Genomic DNA, 27066 nt, shown 5'->3' with positions numbered 1-27066 from the left:
CCACATCCCTAATTGGAACAGAACACAAAGCACACTGCCCAGAGAATTTCTGATCAGCTTCACGGGATGTGAGAAGATACTTTTGCACCTTGCTTTCTTTTGGCTTAAGGACTTGTTCTTTTTTTTTTTTTTTTAAGTAGGTGCCACACCCAGTATGGAGCCCAATGGGGGGCTTGAACTCATGACCCTGAGACCAAGACCTGAGCAGTGATCAAGGGTCGGTTGCTCAACCGACTGAGCCACCCAGGTACCCCCTGGCTTAAGGACTTTCTAATGGAGTACAGGCCCCTTTGTCTTGGGGGGGAGGGTCTATGTTCCATTAGAAAGAAGGGGTCCCCCGGGCGGGTACTTGGTGAGTTTCCAGAGAGGGCGAAGCCATCGGACACGCCTGGTAGCTAGGGAGGGTGGGATACCCAGGGACGGGCTCTCAGGCGGCGCGGTGGCCGAGCACATGCAGCTGTCATCTGAACTGCCATTTGATGCTGCCTCGAGAGGTTCCATCTAAGCCAAAAGATTCCTCAGAAAGAAAGCTGCAATGATGGAGTCCCTGATACCAGGAAATTAAAAACAAAACCCCCCAAACACCCCACAAAAGTACTGAGCATAAAGGCACTTTATAAAGTATTTCAAAGTTTTATCATCTTCCACTGGGACATCTGCAGATACTTGCTGGGTGAGCCTTACTCCCCAGGACAGGTGGACGATCCATGAAGACTGGGAAACGGGCCCCAGGATGGGTACTCAAAAGAGCTTGTGGGAAATTCCAACAGATAGTTCTCAAGATCCGGTCCAGAGGTCAGCAGGGGGTCTTGGTTTCGTGGTCACGGTTTCCATTTCCCACCCCCACAGCCCTCTTTCACAAACAGAAAATGACTCTAGAAAGACAGCTCAGCCGTTGGAGGTTAAAAGCAGCAAGCCCCCAACCCTGACATGAAGGTATAGGGGAGAGTAAACATAACACCCACAAGAAACAGAGCGTTGCTTTTTGTTTGTTTTCTTTTTTCCACCATCGGGAGTATTTTTGCATTCTAAAATGTTATGTTGGAAGGCGGGCTGATCCGTGAACACCGTCTGAGTTTTCAGCAAACGTTCTGCTGCTTTATGCAGACTTCCATCTGATTAAAGAAAACACTGCGTGAACCACGTACAGGAGAGTGGCCACGTATGAAAACACCTGAAACCAAGATAAACAACGATTAATGGGGGTGCGTGGGGGGAGGGCAACGCGTGGGCTGTCCATACTGATCCGGCCACTCACATGGTGCTCGGGGACGATGGCCCCAAAGGGTGTGGGCCACCGCAGATTCCCATCATTCCCGCAGACGTCTTTTCCTGCTGAGCCCAGATGTGGCCCCAGAATGCTCTCAGCACAGAGCTCCAGGTGACCCACCAATCACAGGACTTGGTGTGCAAGGTCAACTATTTGCCATCACACATCACCGTGCTGGTGCGACCCAGCTGGAAATGGAGGCCCTCAGAGACCCCTCCAATGATACTGCTCTCCGTGGAAAACATCCTTCCCCCACACCAGTAAGGCCAGGGTCCACCAGCAGTGATTCCACTGGCCTTGGCTAAGAGCATACGAACACGTAGGTATGCTGGCTCTGGTTAAGGTCTTGATGCTGTCTGGTCATCCTCAGACCCCTACCAGAATTTTATTCTAGGAATCTTAATTTCACAAGCATGGGCAAGGGTGCCAGGGTCATGGGAAGTGAGGGACTGGGACGAGGAGGAGGGATTGGGGCTTTGGCAAAAAGGAGGGGGGCTTACTGAGAAAGCTGTCGGAAAGATCCAGTCAGCGTTTCGATGCTGGGAACAAAGGCCCTGGAAATGCGGCAAATGGTCCCTTTGTCCCTGTCAAGGCCCTGACTTGTGTTCACGCGGGCATCATCTATTCCTGTCACCTGCTCTGCGTGGCTGACCTCTCTGAAGGCTTGCCTGCCCCCAAGTCAAATATCTGCACCTGGATTTGTGACCTTGGGTGTGGGGGTCAAGAGTTTCCAACCCAGGCACGACGTTAGGGCAGCTACGGTTCCATGACTCTTGAAAATGCCCATAAACACCAGCGGTCATCATGCCTGCTCTCTCCCTGCCTCCACACATGGGCGAACCCTTCACCTCATTGGCCAGAGGCGATGAGTAAGCCGAGTTATTTAATAACAAATTTAAGAGAACTCATCCGGGAATACCGTTGAAAAGGAGAAGTTGTACGTGAGTGAGCAGAACCCTCGCCCCCCCAAAAACACCTCTCCCTGTCAGATGGGAGCAGTTTATTGTCTGGGGAATTCCAGACCCAATGAGAACCCTTGGCAGGAGCACCTCCGATGTCCCCAGCAGTAACAGGAAACAGACACTTATTTTCCAAGTGAGGTCAAGCCATGGCACACTGGGGACCCTAGGAGCCAGGGACATGAATGCATATACTTGGGCCTTCAGAAACCCCTCTCCCTAAATGGCTGCTGTTACTGTTATTCCAGATTTCTGCAGCAATTTCCAGCTGCTCTCAGTCTATTCCCACCAATTCCAGGGATCCTTCTGGCACAGACTCTCTGCGGCCAACAAAGGAGAGGGGAGAAAGGGAGAAGCTTAGCTTTTGAGGCCGCTCCAACGAAGCAACACAGAGAGAGGAGAGGCAGGCCAGATGCTTCCAAAGGCCAGGAATGCGTGGGAGAAGGTGTTGACGTGCCTCCCCATTCCCTGGCTGGCTACCCCCAGGACGTGGGAAGGGCACGCTGTGGTTGGGCAGGGGCTCCCCTGCTCACGGATACAGCTGCTATTTTGACTAGAAAAGCGTGACTTTACGTTGAACCATGCTCATGTATCACCGTTAGCCCAGTGCATTGGCCTACTGGCCACATTTTGACTCTGGATTCTGGCGCTCCTGACTTGGCCTGGGCATTAGACCATTAGGTCTAATTCAACTAACAAAAATGGGGGGACACGAGCAATTGGGGAGTGGATAAATAGACGTTGGTGTAGTCATCGGTGGAATGCTAGACAGCAATGAGAATAAACACTACATCCACCCGGAAATGTGGATGAGCCCCAAACCTAAGGTTGAGAGAAAGGAGCCAGACTTAGACGAATGCACACTGCATGACTCCATTTACACAAGCTCAAAAGCAGGCACCGCTGAACTAGGCGGCTAGAAATCAGGAGGCCGGTATCCTTCCTTTGGGTGCACGGTGATAGCGGAAGGACAAAGGTCCCTGGGAGCCATTTCTTTTGTTCTATTTCTCAATCTGGATGCTTCTTACACAGAGGAGTTCACTTCATAGGAATTTGCCCATCTGTACCCTTGCAACCTACTCACTTCTCTGGGTGTATGTTGCATTTTGGTAAGAAGAAAAAGAAGACAGTTGGAACACAGTAGATGACAGTGGTTCTCAACTAGAGATCTGTCCCGTGGGCCGAGGCAGTCATTCACCCTAACGGGCTTGCTCCCCGCTAGCCTCATTCCACGTGCATTTCACGACTGTCATCTGCAATAATTTCATGGAAGCTGTTGTCAAATGCCTTGCTGCTGATGTCTGTTCAGAGAGAAGACTTCTGGGGTTGGGAGAGGGTGAGGTGTGAGGCCCTCAAAGGGAGTCATCTGAAGGGTGACAGACGAGGCGGGTTACCTGGCTCCCAAGGGAAGGAAGAAGAACGAAGGTGCCTCCTGGCTGTGTTCCTATTTAGAAACCAGCCATCTTGGGAGATGAGCCAATACAGGAGACATTCCCACGTTGTGGGACATTTGAGGGGGTGCCAGGGACTAGAAGTGGCCATATTTATGGAACTGGAGAGTAGGCTGGGAACTTAAAGGGCTTCTTTGGGGCAGGGGATGGGCCCATAGGGGCCAGCAGGCAAGGCTTTCAGGAACTTTCCTCCAGACCCTTCTCTCTGGAAGCAGGAAGAACACCCCTGCCAAATCCTTTCCAAGAGCCCAACAGTGCCCCTCCCTGTGGGTTTTCTCTCAGCCTCTGCTCTACTCTTCCCAAAAAGTGGGGACGGCACAGTTTGGGCACCTGGGACGGGGATCTTGTGATCGATCATCCCAGTTGACCTCAGGATTTGTATAATTCACAGGCCGACCTTTAGAATCCTGAGGAGTGCTACTTCCTGAACCTTTTCCATATTTTTACGCCCATGGTTAGAAACACATCTGACATTGCGAGTTTGCCTACGGGCGGGAGCCCACACGTGCAGAGTTCTGGAAAAAGGTTTTATGAGTTAAAACATTCTCCTACTCTCTGTCATTCTGATTCATTCCATTAAAAAGAAAATCCAGTTTATGACCTCAAAGTCCACAACGGGTCTGGCTCACAGTTGGAGAACCCTTCTTGCAGGGTCCAGGGGCCCGCACCCACCAGGCATGCGGGCCACATGCAGTGGGCACCCCCATTTGTTCCGCTGACGGAGTGAATGAGGCTCAAGCCCCTGGGGCCCCCGCATTGCTCACCGTGAGGGCTCGGAGAAAGATATTTAACATCTCTGTAGTTCTGAGGGAGTCGGACGGGAACTATGGGCTCATTTGTGAGCTCTGGCCCCTCCTGCTCCAGCAGGTTCCCAGAACAGCTGAAGACCTAACCGCAGCAGCAAACACCCCCAGCTGAGGGGTCTGGCCACGCTGGGCCCAGAAAAGCTTCTCCACAGCCCCACTCCGCAGCCGGGGCTTGGTGAGACACTGGCCACTCGGTTTTACATCGGCGGCCTCAGTGCTTCCCCGAGCCTGGCTGTGTGCTTGGAGGGGAGGCCACTCCAGGAGAGCCAGGACTCACTCACTGCTCTAAACAGGGGCTGAGAGAGTATGGGTGACAGAGCACCTGCTCTGGACACCAACAACTCCTGGCCCTCTTGGAGCAAGTTACCCAAGTTCTCAGCGTCCTGGTTCTGCATCTGTGAAATGGGTACGATAAGAGCGCCTACATCCTGGTGCTACTGGGAGAGTTAAATAAGATCGTTCGTGGAGAGCTCAGACACTGCCTGACACTCGCGGTCATTTCCCTTTTGCAAAGCCCACCCAGGCGCCGACCCCTGGGCCAGCCCAGGCCTGCGCAGCGCGGCACCGACCAGAGGGCTAAGGGAGGCTGGGGCACATCCGCTCCCTTCTCCAGGCTTTGTTTCTTCAGAAGTCAGTGACGTAAAAAGAGAGGGGAGGCCCAAGCAGCCTTCTGCTGACCCTCCGTCAATCAGGGGCGCGGGGAGCCGGGCCCAGGGGCAAGCGGACGGACACTCACCACGGCAGAGATGTTCTCGTGGTACTGCTTGTAGGTGTAACCCTCCTGCGTCCCGATGGTGGCCAGAGCTTCCAGGACAGAGGCGCTGAGGTAAAACAGGGCAGCGACACAGTGGTAGGCTGCATCCTGCAGGGTCAGAGAGGGCCGTCAGAGAGGTGGGCGGCTGTGGTCTTGGCCTGTCTCCCCCTGGTCCCCTCCTGACAAGGCTCAGGTCCTGCCCTCATCTTCTGCTGCTTCCTTTGGGAAAGAAGGGCCTTCCTGCCCTGACCCCTGCCCTGTCCGCCCAATGTCACCCCCCAGCCCCCTCCTCACAGAAGGTGTGTAACCAGCACTGCCCAGCGGGTTCTGTCTCACTGGTGTGGGGGCCGCAGTCAGGACTTCAGGGAGGAGGCACGCTGCTTTCCCTTGAGGCGGGATCAAGGAAGAGGTGGGGGTCAGGAAGAGCAGCCTGGGATCGAACAGGCGGAGATCAGCTCTGGCCCTGAGAAGCACCCTAGGTGGTCACAGTCCCAGTTCAGATGTGGCCTCAGTGGCCAGTGCAGGGTGAGAAGGCCCAGGCCACTTCCACTGTGGTTTTGTCTTGTTAGTATTAAATTTTTCGTGGGTGGGGGAACTCCAGCTGTGTTTAAAAGCAAAAAGGTCCTAGAATGGGGTTTTAAGTAGCTGCAATTTGGAGGTGATTTTGAAAGTCTAAGTAGGAGGCGCTTGGGTGGCTCAGTCGGTTAAGCGTCTGCCTTTGGCTCAGGTCATGATCCCGGGGTTCCGGGATGGAGCCCCGAGTTGGGCTCCCTGCTCAGTGGGGAGTTTGCTTCTCTCTTCCCCTCTGCTACTTCCTCTGCTGCTCCCCCTGCTTGAGTTCTCTTACTCTCTTTCAAATAAATAAATAAAATCTTAAAAAAAAAAAAAAAAGTCTAAGTAGGAGGCCTTTTGAGAGTAGAGGCCTGGGCAAATGGCCCTGCCCCCTTCCACTGTTGATAAAAGGTAGGTTTCCCATGCGTAAGTTTTACCCCCTCAAGGGCCTCAAGGCAGAACTTATGTAGAATCAAGACCACAGGCCATCTGTCTGCCGCCTCCAAGTCCTTCTCTGGGGACCCTGCTTTAGAAGGCCATCCCTGGGCACTGGCCAGGAAGCCCGGCCTCACACTGGGCAGCCAAGGCAGCCAGGTCCCTGCCCCCTCCTAAGATGGAAACCAGCTCTCCTGGACGTTGGGAGACGCGAGCAGGCACAGGTGCAGGCGGGCTGGGGAGGGGTGGTTGGGCTGCTGGTTATCCATGAAAAAGGCAGTCATGCAGGAGAAAGCAGAGCAGGCCCAATGGGAATCAGGCAGCGACAGTCAACCTCTGCCTTCACCTTCTCCTGACCTCACTGTGGGGAGCCCTGGGCTGCTGTGGGGAGAGCTCAGAGCCCAAGGCCTGGCCCACTCAGCCTGGGAACGGGCCTAGGAGGCAGCGACGGACAGCCTCAGCCAGCACTCAAAAAACCAGCCTGCCAGGGGAGAGGGTCCAATACCCACCTGCCCGCCTCAGACATTCCAGGCTGTGACTCACCAGGGTGACCCAGGAAGTCTCCCCGCCGTGGGCACCAGTTATGTACAGGACAAGCAGAGTTGTGGTGGCCAGGAAGCAGAACACGGACACAAACATCACCCAGCCCTGGATCAGGGGGATGGGCACCAGGGACGAGGCAATCAGGATCCACACCAGGCCCCCGAACACCTGCGGAGGGGGGGGCGGGGTGAGCATCAGAGCAGGAGAGCCCACACCCAGGAAGGGCCAGACCTAGAGTCACGCTGGGGCCTTAGGGGCAGAAAAACAGGAAGGAGGCAGAGAACGGCGGTGGGCATTTTCCTCACCAAAAACGACTCTTTCTGCCCCCTCCAGGCTCTAGCCTGCAGTGCCAGTCTCAGTCCAATCGTGGGCTTGCTTGCCTTTGTTCACGTTTTAAATACAATTTTAATTTTTTATTTAACAAAAACGTTATCACACTTACATGCCAGGCACCGTCCTAAGCACTTTGTAAATATTAACTCAGTTAATTCTCACAACAAATATTAACTCAGTTAATTCTCACAACAACCCCAACAATGGTACCGACCCATTTGTCAGATGGGGAAACTGAGGCACATGGGTGCTAAGTAATTTGTCATCCCAAGAAAGGCCTTATCTCCTCTAGTATTATCATTATTCTGAGGTTTTAGTCTAGATCAAATCCAAATACTTTGACATTAAAATATTTCCTTTTATGAAAGGTTAGTGACTAGCAGTTTCTTTTGTTCTTTACTTGGCAAAATAATTGACCACACTATGTCATAAGCATAATTTTTAAAAACATTTCGCCCCTTAAATCCCCAAGTCCAGGAAGTGCTCTGACTACTGAGGTCCGGGCTGGAGTGGAGAGGTCAGCCCACCTCCTCGGATGGCCTAGGACTGGCATGAGAGCAGCATTTCCCCGTTGTTATCCGGAAGACACCCCTGTTGGTGTCCAAAGTCTCAGGGAGCCCCATGTTTTCAGAGGAGCACAGGACAGCATAGGAGTCATAACAGCGCCCCCCCCCCCCCCCGAGGCCACAGTCCTGGCTCCCCGAGGACGAAGGCACACATGCCGAAGCTGGGATTGTCTTCTCTTCCTCTCTCCCTCTTCAACCCTGGGAAGGCAGCTCAGCCTCCTGCACCGTCCCCCGCCTCGGTAAGGACTGTGGCTTGGAGAGGCTGGGACACAGGTGGAGAGGGCTCTGTGGTCAAAGGTCTCCAAGGTCCTTCGGAGCATCTAGGGGCTGAGGACGGGCTGCCCTCCCAGCCCTACGTCCCCTGTGAGCTCACGCGGTGCCTGGGCTCCATCTCCTGCACCTGCTGGGTAAGAGCCCGCCCTCCTCACAGGTGCTCTCTGAGCTGCTCAGCTGAGAAGCATCAGGATAGAATCCCGTTTGAGTAGAAAAATCAGAGCAATGAAGAAACTGGGGTGATCAAATCCAAGTTGGGCCTAATGTCTCCGATCTGGGCATCTCTGACCAGAACACTTCCTCTACTGTTGACTCTGAGGGCCCGTGAAGGCACTGGCAGAGGTGGGGGACACATTTTACAACTTGCAGTCATTGCAGCAAACAGTTAAATAAAGCAGTTAAAGAAAAATCCTTAGGCCACCGTAGCATAGGATCTGTGTGTGTGCATTTCACCCATAGCTGTCCCTAAGATCACACAGAATATTCGACATTTTCCATAACGGGCCCTGGCAAAGGGACACGAATGTGCCGGCGGCTGAGACCTTGGCCGAGCATGGCCTTGAGAAGCGGGAGAAGCGGGCATGCCTGTCTGGAGGGCAGAGGCAAGGGTCTGGGACGCTCCTCTCCAGAGCGCCGGTACCTGGGCGCCAGGTGACCATGCAAGGAGGACCGATCTCAGGTCCCCTGCTCATATGCTCTCAGGGAGCCCTGCCCTTCCTTCTCCTTGGCAGCACCCAGCACAAAATCAGTGTACTTGGTTGGGTACAAAATGGTACTATCCCTGCCCATGTGAGGGAGGGGGTGAGGTCCTGCTTGCCCACGGCTCACTCCTGGGTGTGGGACAGCTGTCCCAGCTGTGCGCCAGTGTCTGAGTTAACCAGCCTTCAGGGCCTCCTGTCAGGTGGGTATGGGTAAACTGGAACGATTTATGCGTTGTGTGTGGAGGGGAGAGCACTGTGTTAGGGAATCCTGCGAGGGACCCAGGGGGCCGGAGGTACTCGTAGGCGTCCAGTGGACATGGCATTGATGAACACTGAATGCCACACCAGGGAAAACAATTCTCTTTTTTAATTCTTTGGGTTTTCTAAGGCAAGAAGGGCTCAGGGTGGAGCCAGGGGTCTGGAGCTCCCTTAGAGCACGGGCTCCCAGGCCCAACTTGGTTTTGATTTTATTTTTAAGATAGTGATACGGTTATTTTGGGCAAAATTAACTAAAAACCATATGAGGTAAGTTAATGCACAGATGGCACCAGGAAATGGCAAAATCTGAGAGGACGGCTCTCAGGCTGTTCTGTCAGCTAGGTTTCTCGCTGTGTGGCTTGGTCGGGAATCAGAGGCAGGAAAAATAAGGTGAGGTCAGAGTGGAGCCCCCGACCGGAGCGCCTGCCATAGAGTCCGGAGCGTGTGCTAGCTAGATGTGGCCCCGGGTCTGACGCTGAGCTTCTGGCGTCCAGTGCAGAGGGACTCTTGGAGATTCATCCCGACACTTGACCTGCTTCGGGTGTGTGCTTTTACGTCTGATGAAGCTGTGTTCCAGCTCCCTGGAAAATGCATCCTCTCTCTCTCTCTCTCAGATGCCTGGAGCCCGTGGTAAGAATACCTGTCCATAGGAGCAAAGCCCACCCTGGGCTCAATCCAGCCCCCTGCCCCCTGGCAGACCTCAGGACCCTATCCTGCCTTTGGGTATATGACCTTGCAAAGGTCCTTTTAACAGTTGTGCTTTTTATTTCTTTGCACGGTTGGTCTATAGGGGCAAGTTTCATAGTAAGATGGTGGGAAGCAATTCTCTCACACACAGCTTTAATGAGATACAATTCATGTACTAGACAACTCGCCTGTTTAAATTGTAAAATTCAGTGGTTTGAGGATATTTACAGGTATGTGCAATCATCCTCTCCAGACCAACTTTAGGACCTTTTCATCACTCAAAAGAAGCCCCGTACCCTTTAGCTACCGCCCGCTTCCCTCCCTCCCATCCCTAAGTGACCACTAATCAACCTACTTCCTGTCTCTATAGATTTCCCTATTCGGAACTTTCACAGGAGTTGAGTCATATAATAAAAGATGGGCTTTTATGACTGGCTTCTTTCCTTTAGCATAATGTCTTTCAAGGTGAGAAATTCTCTCTCAAGGGGACTTTTACAAAGTATCTCTACCATCCCAGCACACCCCACCGAACCATTCTGACCCCTGTCATTTGGGGGACCCCGAGTGAATGTGTCTCTGGACACATTTCTCCGGAGCCTCCAAGCTGTAAATCGAGGAGGAGCCGCTGGTTCCCAGGAACGTTCCCGAAGGAAGCACACGACCAGCCCAGTCTGTCCCTGGAATGTATTTAAAGTTACACATCGTGCGAAGGTCATGTCCTCAGCACAGATGAACTGATTAAATCCCCGGGGGTTTTGCCCCTGGCAGGGGCCTGTCCTCTAGCCCTCCCAGCCCTGCCCGACAGGTCCTCCGGGGAGCATGGCCTGGGAGGGGTGCTGGGGTGGGGGCGGAGCAACCCTGAGGACAGGAGGGGTGAGTGAAAAAAGCCGGGGCTGACCAGCCGAGTCGATTCCCAGCAGAGGTCTGTGAACCACGCCCCGGAAACAGGCACTGCTGCTGTGCGAAGCCCAGGGCAGATGCGCGTTGTACCAGCTGTGCACGCGGGAAGGCTCCGCTCCTCCAGGCCCGTGCCAGCTCCCCCGCGCCCCACCACGGCTCTGGAGCCCCGCGAAGGGCCCTCCACCCAAGCGGCTGGAGGAGGCTGGAGCGTGGGTCAGGCTCTTGGGCCTCGGCTCCCTGGTCTACCAACGGCAGTGTGCAGCTGTGTCTCCACGTTGCAGGCTGGCGCACGCTGGGTGACACTATGGATGTGAGTGGAGCTGTGCCCAGTGCCACCCCACCGCGGGGGTGAGATGCTGTTCACGCACGAGGCCAACAGCCCTCCGAGACAGAAGCAGTGGCTGCCAGTTTACAAGGCAGGGTGATAAGCCGCCGTGAGTGGGCAAAGCAGCCTGGGCTGGGGCAGCGCCCCGATCAAGACTTGAAGGCAGAGTTGGACTAAGTGGTTTACCGGGCCCAAAGGTCAAGGAGTGCTTTCCAGGGGGAGGAAGGAGTGCATAATATAATAATATAATATCACAGAGTATAGTATAGTCGAGTCCAGAGGATGCAGAAGCAGCAGTGAGGGCTTCAGAAAACCAGGGAGCTGGGCATAAGGTAGGCACTGGGGGGGAGGGGTGGCTGAAGATGGGGCTCAACGGGGCAACACTCGAGACAGAATTGATCTCTGGGCCGGCATGAAGGCCTTTAAGGCCCCGCTGCATGGAAAGCTGGGGTTCAGTGTGAATCATGGGACAAAGCCTGTGCCCGCCCCACTCCACCTACTACGTGTGCAGAGAGCAAACAGAGAGAGCAGCATAGCACCCACACCTGGGGAGATAAGGCATCCCAGGCAGGGAGCAGTCCACCCCATCCTGACCTCAGGACCCCACTGGCCAAATATTTGTCAAGAGAAGGGGGTAGGTGAGGGTTCAAGCATTTCCCTTTGTAAAGAAAACTCCAAGTGGCTCCCAGCTCCCCGGCAGCAAGCGCTCAGAGGCGATCATTTGGAAACATTAGTCACCCAAGTGGAGGCATGCCCCCATTTCTGTTCATCTCTGTCAGCAGGCGGGACTTCCCACCACCCCCTGCCTACACCAGGTCACCGTCCTCCATAACAGAGACACTGTAGCTGGCTAGGGTGATTGCCGAAAACAGTCTCTAAGTCGGGTGGCCTGAGAATCTATCTGCATCGAACTCTCTCGGTGGGGCCCAGAATCCCAAGCTGGAAAATGGTGGTGGGTCTGGACTAACACCATTTGCAGCCCTCATTCTATGCTAGAATTGCCTGGGACACCAACGCCCGGGGTCTGGCTCAAGTGGAGAGAAGTAGAGTTAGAGCTCATGGAACAGACATCCCAGGCTGTTTGCCAAAAGCCTTAGAAGGTGTTTCCATAACACAAGCCCTTGGATTATGTCCTGGTCATTCCTGTCAAATAGAATAAGAAGTGGATCTTGTCTCTGATGCCCCGCTCAGCGGTCCAGCGATGCCAGCTGAGGCAACCTCTCTGGGTCCCGACTGGGCTCTCAGTGCAAAGCTCCTTTCCTCTCCTCTCCTTAAGCTTCAATCCCCGTCTTGCCTTGAATGTGAGGTTAGCTTGTCCTGCAGTGTCCTCCAGATGCAGGGGTGTAGCCTCGGTGTCTGTGAATGGGAATGAGCTGATGATCTGAGGCCCCTATCCCTGGTGTTTCAGGACAGGAAACCAGCCATCTTTAATTCAGGCCAGTTCGGGATGCTGAGCAGAGTTGAGGTTCCCTAAGAACTAGGGGTAATACACAAAACCAGACCAAAAAATTCCAAAGACTTTGAAGAGTTTATATGTGTGCCTGCCCAATCAAATGATTTTTGTAAAAAAATAAAATAAAATAAATAAAATTCCTCAGGGGATAGTCTTTGAGGGAGCTCTTGTGTAAACTTAGAGAAGGTTCCCAATTTTTCTTTCTGAATTAATCCACAGGAGGCAGGCTAGCATGGGGAAGGGTGTAGACTTTGGAGCCTGAGCTCCCAAGTTTCAATCTCAGCTCTGCCACTTACCAGGTGGGTGGCCGGTTAACCTCTCTGTTTCCTATCGGCAAAACAGTGATAACAACAGTGCACACCCCATGGGGTTGGGGTGAAATGCGGTTATGTCTGTGGAGTGCCTGACACGTGGTGAGCGCCAGAGTGCTTGCTGTCTCAACTGCCCTATGATGAGGCAAAGCCTCATCCGTAACCGTGTGAAAATTCCAGCAGGTCTAAGGATCTCCACAGGCACAGTTATCCACTCCAAACCATATTGGGACCTAGAATTTAAAAATAACTTCCAAAACATCAAAAAGGAGAAAAACAGATGATCTCGCAGAAATCAAAAGTGGAGGAAAATGTGGCTACCACTGTGGAAGGAAACACAAAGGACATAAAGGAGCGAGCCTCCCCTTCAAACAATGAGCCTTGGTTACAAAAGGGGGAAAAGGAATCCTCCAGCACATTCTTGAGATTCGTACGGTGGTTCCACTGCTTGTGCTGGACTGAAACAGCTCTACATCCACAATCGCCCAGTGTTTTCCTGCGCGGCTGGGATAACTGAGGTCAATGCAGGAGAATCGCTCGAATTCTCTGCATATTTTTCTGGGGCTCCATTTTACTCTGTCAGGGTCTTCACAAGCAGATATTTTCCCAGTCACAAGTCAAGGTGTGAACTAAAGAGGATTTCCAATGCAGGCCTTTCCACATACACACTCGGTAGTGCGGCGCCTTGGGAGTCCAGCGTCAGAATTCCCAACGGCTCTCGGGCACGGCGTGGGTTTCCTGAGGGCACGTGTGAACAGGAGTCTGCAATCTGAATTCTCGAGAAGCAAAGGAAACTGGTTACAGAACGTAGACAGTGCACCCAACGCTACGCTGTCCTGCCACTTTGGTGACAGGCCGCAGATCATCTCCCTAGGAAGGAAAAGGAAAGATGGCCGCCCCCGATGAGACGGGTCCCAACTGCCGTGAGCTCCGAGCCCTTTGGTGCTCTCTTGAGGCCACCAGGAATGGCAACCTCAATTTGTGTTGAGGGAAATGTCTATACTCGCTGGACTATTTTAGCAGTCAGGGGTTATTGCAATGCCAGAAAGACAAGTTGTGTAGGGATCTGACCAGCATAGTAACTGTGTGCTCTACGAGAAGCTTGACCAGCTCTAGGTGCTGGGTGGCTAAACAGATTCATCATTCTGTGAGTTAGAGAGCGTGTGTGTGTGTGTGTGTGTGTGTGTGTGTGTAGAGGCTGGTTCTGGATGTGCTATTGCAGACGAGGGAAATGCACCAAAGTCAAGTCAAGAGGACATAAGCACCAGGCGGTAGGAGAAGGTGCAGAGGGAGCTCGGAGGGAAAGACCAAGACAAGACCCCCAACGTGGGAGCCTTCTCCAAACATCCCTTGGCTCTTCTCTTCAGGAAACAGGTCTGAGAGGGAGGCTGAGGACTCTTTCTGTTCTGAGGGATGGTGATGTGGGATTTACACCAACGTCTCTGGTTCTTGTGTGAGCCCCACCTCCCTGGCGTGGAGGAGATCAGCCCCCCGTGAGTCAAAGGAGAGGCTTCCTCCACTTGCTCCCTCGCTCACCCCCTCCCTCATTTATTTGGTCATCCGCGCATTTAGCAGACGCTGAGAGAGCTCCTGACCATGGCCGGCACTGAGGCAGGTGCACCCACAGGGGCAGACCTCATCCAAAGACATCCACTAACGTAGGGAGTCCATCTCTCTCTTTCAGGCCTGCTGCCAGGCCCCACTGGAGCAGCATGGCTCCACTAAGGGCAGAACCAGGTCCTGGTAAAAGTGTCGGGACCCCAGTGAGGGTGACCAGCTAAATACCTCTGCCCAGGACAGGGACAGAGCCCAGCACTTTGCACAGACGCCCTAAGGAGGTGTCTGGGGCGGGGAGGGGTCTGAAGATTCTCCGTGTGTGGACCCCCGCCCCCTCTGTTAACTGACAAGGCAGCCGATTGGGAGCCTGACCTCTGAGGTTACTCTTAAGGCAAACACCAGGAGTGGTGTTGAGGTTACCTGACTCAGTTTACCTATGCAAGTTGCTCTGCCTTCCCTGCCCCTTCATCAACAGATTCATCCTTCCAGGGGGACCCATCATGCCATTATCCCTCCCAAAGCAGGCTTAGATAGTGTCCCTTTATCTACTCTGGAGCTAAGGCCAGGACTCGGGGGTCCTTGAGTCTGTTTGTGAAGAGGAGTATAGAGACTTGAGATTCAAAGGGATAGGGGGTGAGTTCAGGTCTGCAGTAGACATTAACAGGGTTGGGGTGGACTGAGAAGAGGTCCCTGTCCAGGCCTGTGGTCCCACTTCCCCCAAGTCCCGGGGAAACCTCTCCCACAGTACGCACTAGACCTTGGCTTTAAGCTCTGGCCACCCATCACTCCCTCCCTGTGCAGAGGACGGTCACCCATCCTGAATGTATGAAGAGTTCTCTCGGGTCCACAGAGCGAGGGGCATTCAGACAAGCGTGTCCTCGTCTGGCTGGAAAAGTTTCCTAACCACGCCTATACCCACGGGCTTTACCCAGCAGGATAAACAAACCGGGAGGCTCCATGAAGAATACCAGTAAGCCACCTGTGAAAGAGGGCAAATCCGGGGAAATGTTAGACCCGATGGGCGTGGCTGCAGTGCCAGAAAAACAAGAGGTACTAACGGGAGTCACCACGATGGTGACAACGCGGTGAGCGAACAGACAAACAGGTGTGTGCCCTCTGCAGTGAGAAGGCCATACAGGTCCGGGGCTTCTTTCCAGGGTCCTAGGGGTTCTTTCTTGGGAGCTGCTGGTGCCTCTCAGCTTCATCCTCCATCTGCCCCTGGAGTCAGGGACTCCTCTTGAGATTCATGTCAGCCAGGTGGGAGGAGAGCAGTTAGCCCCTGTCCCACCGAGGCATGCTAAGAAAATGCTTCAGAGGGCACGGTCTGTGCCAGGAACACAGACAGACTTAGGGTCCAGGCAAGAGGCAAAGCCGAGCAAGGGCCTGCCGTACAGGTGCCAAGTGCCAGGAAAGGGGTGCTCTCAGGGTGGGCTTCCTGGTGGAGGCACTGGGGAAGTCTAGGCCTCAAGGAGAGAGGACTTAGTCCCACCATGCCACCTGCACTGAAGGAACACCTCACATAGAGACCAGCGGAGGACTATGGGCTGGTTCTGGAAAGAGTCCTAAGACACAAAAGCGAGGTGGAACCCTTCCTGTCAGGCCCCTCAATACAGCCCTGTTTGGCTTATCACCGGCCACAGGGCAGGATGGAGGCTGGGAGGGGTGGGGGCACTCTTTTGTGCCAGAGGCCACTCTCTTCCTGAACCAATGCTCTTCCCAGATGGCAATACACTGACACCGAAGACAAACCATTTTTGGAAAGCTTACTCCCAGGTCCACGGGTAACTGGTTCCTTCCCCTTGGGGCAGACACCACCGTTTGCAGGGCACTGAGAATTCACAAAGCTCTCCCCACCCACCCCGGCACCAAGCTGGCGGGGTGGTGCATGAGAGAGGCTGAAGACATCCCCTGCCCCTGGCCAGCAGCTCTGGGGAGGCCCTGCAGACGCTGGTGTCTGTGCCGCACTTGGCAACCTCAGAGACAAGTCAAGGTGCCCTCAATAGCCCCACCCACTCCCAAATCTCCCTCACCCCCTGCCTGAGAAGGGCATCTAAGGCAAAAGGTGGTACGGGAGGGGTCTTACGGCCCCCATCCTGCAGTTGCCCCCTTTCAGCAGGGCTTGGCCGGTTGATCTCAGAGCAGGGGTTTGAGTCATTAGTAAATTAATAACAGTTGTACTTAATAGCTGTGAGCAGTGACTATATGCATCATGTCGTTTGAAGAGCTTTGTGCATACGACACTCACTCATTCACTTCTTCCTCACAGCAATCCTTGAGGTAGGTGCTATTATAGCCCCATTTTACTGATGCAGAAACTGAGGCGCAGTCGCCCGCTCCCATGCCCACAGCCGCTGAGCAGCAGCCCCGTAGGCTGGTTGCGGAGACTCGGCCAGATCCTCGTGCGTCAGGCAGTTACCCGAGGCAACCCCCAAGCAGCTCACCGTGAAATCTGCCCCCTGTCTAGGGTCGCCTTGGAAACGGCCAGGACAACAGCAACGTGGAATGACAGGAGACTAGTCCATTAGCTGCACCCCCCCCCCCCAGCTCCCAGCCGCCCAGGGTCTAAAGAGAACTGCAAGGGAGGTGGCTTCCGGAGCAGGCTTCCCCTCCCCCACTCCTCTGCTTGTTCAATAGGCTCTGTTCTTTCAGAGGAAAAGAATACCAAGGTTTGTGCTTAAGACCAAAAACCAAGCAAAAGATCAGAACACTGAAGGACATCCCTCCCTCTTCTGTAGGCACAGGCCTGCGGTTTTCATCCCTGGGTCCATCAACAGGACATCTGTCATGAGCTGCACCCCACCCCTGACCCCTACTAACAGGTGTGAGGATGCCAGCTTCACTTTCTGTCCTTCCCTGTCTGCTTGGTTTCTGGACTCCCCCACCCCCTTAAAGACTGCACCCTTGGTTTTCTGAGGGCCTTCTTCAAACTTGGATCTAGGAGTTTCGGGGGTACTCCTCCTGCCCTCTCCCCCCTCCTCCTCTTCCTGCCCCCTCCCTCCTAGCCCAACTGGATTCTCACAAGAATCCGGGGCTTTGGTGTGGAATTTCAGGTCAGCTGAGACTGGCTGTGCCTCTTCCCCAGCCCGGGCCCGTGCATATCAATGTGTGATGGCTGGTGACAAGGCTTTTCTTTTAGTGCCTACATATTTTTCTCGAGCCTTAGGGAGTTGTTTTGCCCCAGTGTGGGCAGAACATTAGCTATTAATGAGGTGGGAGTGGTAGAGAGCCTGGAGCTCGGCGTGGCACAAAGTCAGCGCCAGGACATTACCCTGGGAAATAATCATGCTGCTGGTGCCCAGCAGGAGCTAGCCAGGGGCTAGACCTTTCCACTAGGATGTAGAAGGCAGGTGGGGGGGGGGGGAGCGCATGCAGAGAGTACGAGGCACCCACTCTAGGCCCCCAGAAACCGTCTGAAGCCTGTGAGGAGTCAGCCTACACTTGCCCATGGCATTAGTGCTTCTGGAGGAAGGGGTGCCACTCACTCACTGTCCTCGTGTCCATCAGCCCCTGACGAGAACACCTGCTGGAGGATCTTATGTCTGCCCCTGGTGGCCTTTGGTCCAAAACACTACGTCTGTCCGGGGACTGATACTTGAGAGTTCAAAAAGGAAGCTCTCGACAGGCTTGCGTGGGGGGTGGAGGTCAGGGCTTAACCATGAATTCGGCCCCTAGCCCAGTGTGAGCGCTCCCCTCCCCTGTAGCGGCACCAGGGAATCCTCCTCCTGTCTCCCGAAGGCTCAGGCTCAGGCAGAGAGGACGCCTCCTACTGCCCTAGGTATGAGCCGATCTGCATCAAGCCAGGGAGTGACCTATGGGAAGCTTAAAAGCAACCTTTTTCGATGTAGCGTGGTGGTGATGACATACAGGTGACCGGGTGACCGCGTGGGAGTTGAGCCCCATCGTCGCACTCAGCAGTTTCCAGAGAACAGCTCCAAGTCACTGACTCCTGATCAAAGCAGCCCTCTGGTTCTTGAAAAACCGGAAAAGTCATTTCTCAACTCCAAGAACAAACCCCTGAGAGACCTCTCTGTATAATTCTTCCCACCCCCCCCCCCCTTTAGAGAGGAGGAAAGAAGAAAAGCCAGGCAGGGTCTTTACCCCCTTCTAAACAGCTACAGAGGGGGGCCCCCAACACAAGACAAGGACACAGGGCCAGGAGTCAGCGGGCACAGCCGTCAGCGGGCACAGCCAGTGAAGGCCAAGCTCAGCCACCGTCCTGCACTGGCCAGCCAGGCCAGCCCGCACTCCCTGGGGACTACAGAAGAGGTCCCTGACTGGGGCAGCAGGGAAATTTTGTCAGGAGCACAGAGGGTGCCTGCCTTGAACCCAGGAGAACCTTTAGGGCATCTGGCTCTCTCCCCCAGCCTCTCACTGAAAACCATCTCCACTACCCTGTCCCCAGTGGAAACGTCAAGGAGGTGGGCTGGTCTACTGATGGCCACGCCAAACCTTGCTGAATCAATGGCTTAGCAAATGCAGATTCTTGGGCCCAGCCTCAACCTAGGGACTCAGATCCCTCAGGGTGTGTTTTTGACAAGCAGACCCAGGGGCTGGGAGTTCCCCAGTGGCTCTGAGCTGCCCCTTGACTTCCTGGGGGAGAGAAGGGAAGAAGGGAACCAGGCCTTGCCCAGGGCTGCTCAGTGGACAGGGCCGTTCACGATCCTTACTGCTGCGGGCAAAACTTCATCGTGGGTGTTTAGGTAAAGGCAAAAAACCTGGACAGGACTTGCTGTCACTGCAGGAAGTGCCACTCTTCAGACCAAATTATCTGGGCAAGCTGCGCTCCACCTCCCTTCCCTCCCCCTCCCAGTCCCCACCACCTGCCCCCTCCCAGCTCTGAAAAATTACTTTCCTCTGAGTCCTCATGCTGTCTTCTCAGTGTAACCAGAAGGCGGACCACCCACCAGAAAACTGCTGCATCATCCTGCCCCCACCCCACCCTCTCCGCCTGGTGCCGGCTCTGTAGGGCGGCTGTTCCCCAGGCTGGTGAGAATCTAGGGCAGGTCTCAGGACTCGTCTGGTCACTCTCAAATAATAAAAGTCCCCAGTCACTTTGGGTCAGAGAAACAGTCTCATGGGAGTAACTACTGTGTCCAGTTCACTGTGAGAATGCAAACCCACCCAGGTGGCTCCCCCACCCCACTTGCACCCCGAAAAGTGCACCCTAGGAGCCTTGGCTCTCCCTCTCCTTGTCTGCATTCCCCGGGTCTCTCTTCACTCCCAGCCATTCTGTCAGCGGCTTTTCCTCTCTGACAGGCTGGGGAGGAGGGGGCTGAGTTAATGGTTTCATAACGTGTTTTCAGGCATTTCCTTCACAAGTTCTGAAAGTCCTCGGTCATCTCTCACTTTGTGAGAGATGTTTCCTCTGGCCCTGGGCAGAGCTGAGACAAAAAGCATCCTATGTTCACATCTTGTTCTGTGAATGGTGGACCAAGGGTCACAGAGCCCCTGGCTTAGAAGGGAAGAGGAGGAAGAGGAAGCAGAGACTGTGATCCCCAAAGGAGAAGTCCTCCTTGGGTGGGGACAAGGGAACAGGCCAGAAGCAAAGGCCCTGGTGGAGTTGTTGGGAGAGGACATTCCACCGCGAGCCTGCCCACATGGGGTGCCCCTGTGACCGCACTGCCTGCAACAGCTATACGCCTGTGCGGCTCACAGCACCTGGCTGGGCCAGCCTTCCACTTCCTGCCACAGCCCTATAGGTTTCAGAGGTCTGCGATAGGGGTGCTGGGCCAGGGTGAGGTTGCCATACAGCCCCCCCCCCCACCCCTGCCCTGAGCCACCACCCTTCCCTGCCCCTGTGAGCAGTTTCCTTGCCTTGAGAAGGGAGGGGAGCTCCACCCTGTTGGCCTTGGACGCTGGCATCTGTGACTCCCAGGCCATTGGGAGGTCAGGAATGGGAGTATGAATTGTGAGTAATCGACTCAATGGACTACAGATTTAAAACATACCAAGCATTTCACACCCATTGGGTTAGCAGAAAATTGCAAATTCTGATGCCACCCCGTGTGGCAAGGATGAGGAACAATGGGGACTTTCACACCCTGCTAGTGGGAGCTGGCAAGGTCCAGGTTTAGCTTGAAACGTGTGCCATTTGGGGACCTTTTTTATTAAAGAATACAAAGTAAGGCAGGGTCTTGGAAGGGGCCTGAGCTTAAGTATCCTTCATCAGCTTCTGGGTAACTGCTTCCGGAGTACATACACTGGAATCATCCTTTTGCACAGTGATGTGGGATCAGCTGGGAAAAGGAAGATGTGCCTTCCCTATGAACCAGAAGTTTCCCTGTGTGTTCTGGGAAGGACTTCCCCACATCTAACTAACAGGGCACATACAAGAATGTTCTTGGCCATGCTATCCCCACTAGCAGAAAGCAACCACTTGAGAACAACCAAAATGTCCATCCAGAGAAGAACAGAGAAACAGCGTCAACCTGTGGGACGTTAGTATTTTCATAAAGTGAAAACATATAAAACAATGCCACGTACAGCCCACGCGTGGGGAGGTGTGCAGTCTCGGCGTAAACCAGCTCTGCTTGGGAGTAAGGAACACCACGGCCAGCCTAGGGATTGTCTTGGGGACGGGCGGAAGACAAGATCATCGTGGACTGGCCAGAGGGTTTAGAGGCCATCTGAAAAGCTTTATTTCCCAAATGCTAAAAGTAAATCAGGACAAATATTAAGATTTGACAAAGTGAAGTGACAATTATGTGGGTGACGTTTCTGTACTATGAAGTATCTCTTAATTTCTGTTCTTTAAAAACCTTAAGGGAAGTCTACATAAAACGAACCATCCTAAATGGACATTTCAATGGCATCTAACACATTCACGATGTCGTGCACCACCCCCTCTAACTTCAAAACATTTTCACCACCCCAAAAGGAGACCCCGTTCCCACGAAGCACTTGCTCCCCGTTCCCCCTCTCATCTCGGTCCCTGGAAGAGCACCGGGTTGTGTCCTGTCTCTATGGATTTGCCTGTTCTGGGTATTTTACATGAATGGGATCGTACCATACGTGACCTTTGGTGTCTGGCTTCTTTTACTCAGCACCGTGTTTTCAGCGTTTATCAGCTCTGCAGCGCGTACCGGTACTGTATTCCTTTCCGTGGCTGCAGAATATTCCACAGTACGGAGAGATCACGGTCCGTCTGTCCACCCACGGCACTGGGGCTGTTGCACCTGTTATTGTGCACAGCGCCGCTGCAAACATGCACGTGCACGCACCTATTCAGGCCCCTGCTTTTAATTCTCTTGGTTAAAAATCTAGCCAGGCAATTGCTGGGTCGTATGGTAATTCCTTTTTTCAGGGACCATCAAACTGTTTTCCAGAAGCAGAGGAACCGTGTTACGTTTCCACCAGCAGTGTATGAGGCTTCTAATTTCATCCTGGCCAACACTTGCTATTTTCTGTTGTGTTTTTTTTTTTTCAGTAGTAATCACTGTAATTTCACGTGAAATCTTACGTCATTGTGGTTTTTATTCCATTTTCCTAATGACAAGTGTCGCTGGGTCTCTTTCATGGCTTACGGGCCATTTGTACAGCTCCTCTGGAGAAATGTCTACTCAAGTTTGCTGCACATTTTCTAACGGGGTTGCGTCTTTTTGTTGTTGAGTTGTAATAGTGCGTAATTTTAAAAAACCCTCCCAGAGTCCGTTAACTCACTATTCTTTCCACACATCAAGACACATGCCCCTAACTCTCTACAATGTTACAACCCGTGTGGAGTGTCTGCTTTCTTTTCTGCTCTCCCAGGCACCCTGCCGGCGCACCCCTACTCTGGAGAGGAAGAAAGAGATTCAGAGACCTGGGGTCTCTTGGAAAGTTGGGAGGAAGGAAGGGGGGTCGGGGAGTAGGGCCGAGGTTAAGGAGAAAAAAAAACCACTTTTTTTTTTAAAGATTTATTTATTTATTTTTAAGAGAGGGAGCGGAAGTCCGGGCAGAGGCAAAGGGAGAGGGAGAGAGAATCTCCAGCAGACTCCCTGCTGAGCACAGAGCCTGACACGGCCTTGATCTCATGACCCTGAGATCATGACCTGAGCCAAAATCAAGAGTCAGATGCTTAACAGACTGAGTCACCCAGGTGCCCCGCCCTTTTTAAAAAGATTTATTTATTCATCTCGGGGAGAGAGAGAGAGAAAGAGAGAGAGAGAGAGAGAGAGAATGCATATGCAAGGGCATGAGCAGGGGAGCAGTAGAGGGAGAGGGAGAGAAAGAGAGAGAATCTCAAGCAGACTCCCTGCTGAGCTCAGAGCCCAACGCAGGCGGGGCTCGATCCCAGGACACAGAGATCATGACCTAAGCCAAAACCAAGAGTCAGATGCTTAACCAATTGAGCCACCCAGGCGCCATTAAGGAGAAAAAAAATCACTTCTAACACAGCTGAGAAGGTGTTTCAAGCAAGAAAGAATGATTTCTTCTAGAAGCCCCTACCATCTCAGGTCACAAAAGTGCCCCCAGAGGAGTAAATTTCCACTAATCCACGGTTCTGAGATTTCCCACACCCAGCTTTCCACTTTCATTTATCGGGTTTTGGGGGTGGTATCCTATGTATCCTATCGTCTCCACCCAGCAGATGGCCCTGCTTGGTTGGGCTATTCCTACCCCCGGGGCACTCCCCCTAAGCTGTGATACCAGAGGGTGCTAGGAGCTTGTCCCTTCTGTGAAGCCACCCCTCCCCCCACCTCTACCACCTGCCACCACCTGCTGCCACCTGAGCCCATTCTTATCAGAGCAAGAGGAAGATGGTGTGCCAGAATCTTCTGCCTGGAGCTCAAGTAACACACTCTCCTGATTCTTGTTTTAGTGCTCCTCAAACAGCCACAAAGGCAGAGTAAGCCACTCACAAGGGCAATTTAAGAGACACGAGGAAGACCTTTTGTTGCTTAAAAATCTCTCTTGCCCCATCACACCTCACCATCAGCCATCATTTCTTTTGGTTATGAAACTCTGCTTTTGTAAATGCTCCAGCCTCTGGAGGAACCACCCAGTACTCATTCCCAAGTCATAGGGTCTATATGCTCTTTTCAGAAATCCAGCCTTGGGCAAGCACACGGCTAACTGCTGAATGGAACCTCAGATGAGCCATTTGGGAAAAGAACGTTCCAGTGAATGCAAGCCCCTCCCCTCTGTACCTGGGTGTCCCTATCCACAAATGATGGGGCTGGGCTTAGTGGTGTCCAGGGTTTCTTCTAGATGTCACTTCCTTGATTCTGGCTAGCTCCAGGATTTGAAGTCACTCTGGATACATCCAGGTTTGGGCTCAATTCAACTCACACAACTTCAGTGACAGGGTGCCCCCACGCAGCCTCAGCCCTCTTAGCCTTTTCCCCCAAGCCCTCCAGGGAGAACAGAACCTGCTTGCTTTGCGGTTCACACCCTCCTGCCTCCAGTCAGACAATAAGAAGCAGGGTCCCGTTTTTAAACAGTCAGGTTTGGACAGTTTCTTTTCCAACCAACCCTCCAGGCAGCCACTTCTGCAGCGGGGGTGACAGGAAGGAGTCCCTGTGGCCAGCACGCACCACACCCACAGAGTAAATACACCACGCCCTCTCCCACGTAAGGGTCTGTGGCCCCTGCGGAGTTTAGGCTGGGGGCGGTCTGAACCCGTCCCTACACGGTGGTCCCCTTACTAGGAGCCTGGCGTGGGAAGCCCTTTCTGTAGCCACCCGCGGCGGAGACAGCGCGGCTCCAGCTGGAGAAGGGACCAGTGGAGTTCCTGCCGCTCAAGGTCAGCCAGGGCGCAGGACCGCTCAGGCCAGCCCCTCTCCCTTACCCCCACCCGCAGCACAGGGCAAAACGACCGTGGCCAGCAAACGATGGCCTAATTTACTATTTCCAGATCAAAGTTGTGGCAAGTACGTTCACTCGCCAGAAACTTCCAAAGGCCAGAGAGAATAATCCAGATTCAGCTCCTCCTACGACATCAACCCAATCTCCAGACGTCGGTTGGCAATACGTACTCAGGTTTCTTCTGATTTTTTTTTTTTTTAAACGAAATCCTAACCCTGGGAAAAGCTGGCCACTTCTACAAGGACGTCGCTCTCCTGCAAGGGCATACTCTGCGCGGCTCCTGGGAAGCGAGTTGGGAGCGCGGCTTTGAAACCAGCTCACAGCAAGTGGACTCAGGCCTGCTTCCAACGTTTGACCCACGCTGCGAATTTGGTTTTTCCACCTCGGTCCTGGAGACTGTTTACCCCGTTGCCCTTGTCTAAAGCGGGCCAAACGACCGGGGGGTGGGTAGGAGGAGAGAGACTTTCCTCAGTCTGGCCCTGCTACCGCGGTGCTCCGGGGACCTGTGCAGCAGGCGGATCCGGCCGCCACCATCCATCCCGCCCCTTCCCCAGCACCGACGCGCCGGCCACTCACAAACTCGAAGATGAAGAGCAGGTCTGGGAAAGTGGTGAAGACCGCGAAGCCGCTGGGCAGGGTGCTGCCCCCCGACGCCGCTGCGGGGGCCATGCCGGCGTGCAGGCGTCGGCCTCGGGACTGGATGCGCGCGGCTCCGGCTTGGCGCTGACCGCTCGCTTGCTCTGCGGAGCCCAGTGGCCCGGGCGCCCCCGCGCGCGGGTTAAGAGTAGGGGAGCCCCGGGCCGAAGAGGGAGGAGCCGCGGTCACCGCCCGCCCTGTCCCCGCCCAAGTCCAAGAGGCGCGCCACCGGGGATCCGGCCCGAGCGCCGCGGGTGCCGCCCGGACTCACCCGGAGGGCGCGCTGCGGGCTTGGGGCGCTGCGGGCGGGAGATGGGCTCCTGGGTCCCGCCTCCGACGCCACCTCCCACCTGGAACGGCACCAAGCCCCTTCGGCGAGGCGCTTCGCACGCTTTGCACGTGATCACCAACCCTTAAGAATAATCATCAATAACTAGATCCCCCCAAACTACCCACCGTGACACCCCTAGGGTCACCATTGCTTTAACTGTTCTTAAGTTGGTTCTCCTTCATCTTTCCGCTGGGTGCGCTGATACATGCGACCTCCGCGTTCAGGCTGCAGGTGGGACGAGTTCTGCGCTCGGCTGGGCGTCTGTGGGGGCAGCGCTGAGACCAGCTCTGGCCCCCCCACCCCTTCTCCCAGCGCCTTCGGAGCCCAGCGCGTGGTCCACTCCGCTGTGCGTTGGAGCTGCCAATCTGTCTGAGGGTAGAAGCTTGCTCTCAGCCCTGTGACCCCCGGAGGAGAGCTGCTGGTGGCGGTGCTGGGGCAAGTCTGCGTTGAATTCAAGGGTCAGGGAGGGGCACTTTTAGAGCAGAATTATCTCCTCTCAGAGGGGGTACCCTGGGGCCTCCGCAGGTAGGATGACTCCTCCCCATGTGCTCTGACTGCCTGGATCCTGTTTTGGTTTTGTTTGTTTTTTTCTGGACCACGATTTATTTATTCTTTTTTGCCTTTATTTTAAGATAAGTATCAGACTCCAGTAGTTGCCCATTTATTTTTAGATACTATTACAGTACTGAGTTTTCTTCTACAAATCCTAAAGCCTAAAATCTGCTGGCAGTTCAGGACATGCCCCCAACTCAGACTCCCCAGTGCTGCTTTTCTCCCCCCTCCCCAAAGATTTTATTTATTTATTTATTTATTTATTTATTTATTTATTTGACAGAGAGGGAGAGAGCACAAGCAGGGGTAGCAGCAGAGGGAGAGGGAGAAGCAGGCTCCCTGCTGAGCAGGGAGGCCCGATGTGGGATTCCCTCCTAGGACACTGGGATCATGACCTGAGCAGAAGGCAGACGCTTAACCCACTGAATCACCAGGCCCCTCCCCAGTGCTTCTGCTGGCTTCACCCACAGCAAGCAGCAGGACATAGGGTTCCCCTCCCTCCAGTGGGACCTTCAGTCTTTCCCCTCTACACAGCTCTTTTTCTCCTAGTCCCTATGAAGAGAAGTAAATTCCTGGACACATTTCCCAAAGCAAAAATCCATGCCCATTAATGTGGGAAACAAAGGCAAAAGAAAGCTTAAATTTCCTTACTACCTATAACCCCCTGACATGTCCTTGAACCAGGCAGAGTGACCTTCCTCTAAAGAACCCAGCTGCCTCGTTGTTAATGCTTTGCCGGGGGGGGGGCAAAAGGCAATTTTAGCCTGACCCCCCAGATTCCCGTAAGTCTACTTTAACATACAAAAATTGCTTTGGCAACTTCCTTTATCTCTACCCTTCAAGATACATGTTGGCAATCATCCTCCAAGCACATGGCCCACTGACATACATCTGAAGAGCCTCATGACTGAGTTTTTACCAAATGGTAATAAATGACCTTTTCCTAACAACAGCTAGCCCCCATTCAGATCCTGGAACCTCGTTTCCAAAATACCCGGGAAGCTTGTGCTCTCCTTAACCCCCTCCTTGAAACTATGTAAATCAGTTTCAGAAACTTGACACTGTATGATCGGTAGCTCCTCACGACCCCAGTGCAGCTCTTTCTACTCACAGGTCCTGTCCCCGTGCTTTAATAAAACCACTTTTTTGAGCCAAAGATGCCTCAAGAATTCCTTCTTGGCCGTAGAGTTCGAACCGTAACATTTTTCGTACGTCACCCGTTAGCTGTCCGTTCTGACCACTTACGGAGAGGGACCAGGCAACTGAAATGAGAAAATCCCACTATGCCTCTGTGAGCCTTCTTGGCGCTGCTGGCTGTGGTGGCCTGAGACCTAGGGTGCCATTGTGCCGAGGCCTATTGGCCCCTACCAGGTCCCCAGGGCCTGGACCTCTCCTGGCCAAGGTCAAGGGATGGCTTGTCCCTTGCTCTGTGAACACCTGTCTCACCTGCAGGCCTTTGCTTCTTGTTCATTTTCCTCACCATACTCTCCCTCCTGCAAGGGCATCTTCCATGTCCGTCCTCTGTCTGCCTGTCATCGTCTCTGTATATCACGTCTTGGGCGTCTAGCTAAGAACCCAGCTCATGGTAAATGCCCAAAGAATGTGTATCCAATGCCAGGATGGACCC

At 53.8% G+C, this 27066-nt stretch overlaps 1 protein-coding gene across 2 annotated transcripts; it reads right to left on the bottom strand.

Annotated features, from left to right (window-relative positions):
• Window positions 1-112: 112 nt before the first annotated feature.
• On the bottom strand, window positions 113-24693 carry MAL (mal, T cell differentiation protein (MAL blood group)). Of its 2 annotated transcripts, XM_045808970.2 has the most exons (4): window positions 24497-24689; window positions 6771-6938; window positions 5223-5348; window positions 113-1174 (listed from the first exon to the last, which is right to left on the bottom strand). In XM_045808970.2, exons 1-4 carry the CDS (start codon window positions 24587-24589, stop codon window positions 1100-1102), a joined length of 462 nt encoding a protein of 153 aa, XP_045664926.1. In that variant the 5' UTR covers window positions 24590-24689; the 3' UTR covers window positions 113-1099. The 2 variants fall into 2 exon arrangements, with proteins under 2 accessions (XP_045664926.1, XP_045664927.1); XM_045808971.2 differs by lacking the exon at window positions 6771-6938 and having other exon boundaries at window positions 24497-24693.
• Window positions 24694-27066: the final 2373 nt, after the last annotated feature.

The sequence above is a fragment of the Ursus americanus genome, chromosome 7 (genome assembly GCF_024610735.1).
Source record: "Ursus americanus isolate L20-20 chromosome 7, mUrsAme1.1.p, whole genome shotgun sequence".
NCBI classification, from domain to species: Eukaryota; Metazoa; Chordata; class Mammalia; order Carnivora; family Ursidae; genus Ursus; species Ursus americanus.
The sequence above is the reverse complement of the archived record's forward strand: the minus strand, read 5'-3'. Positions and strand labels throughout refer to the sequence as shown.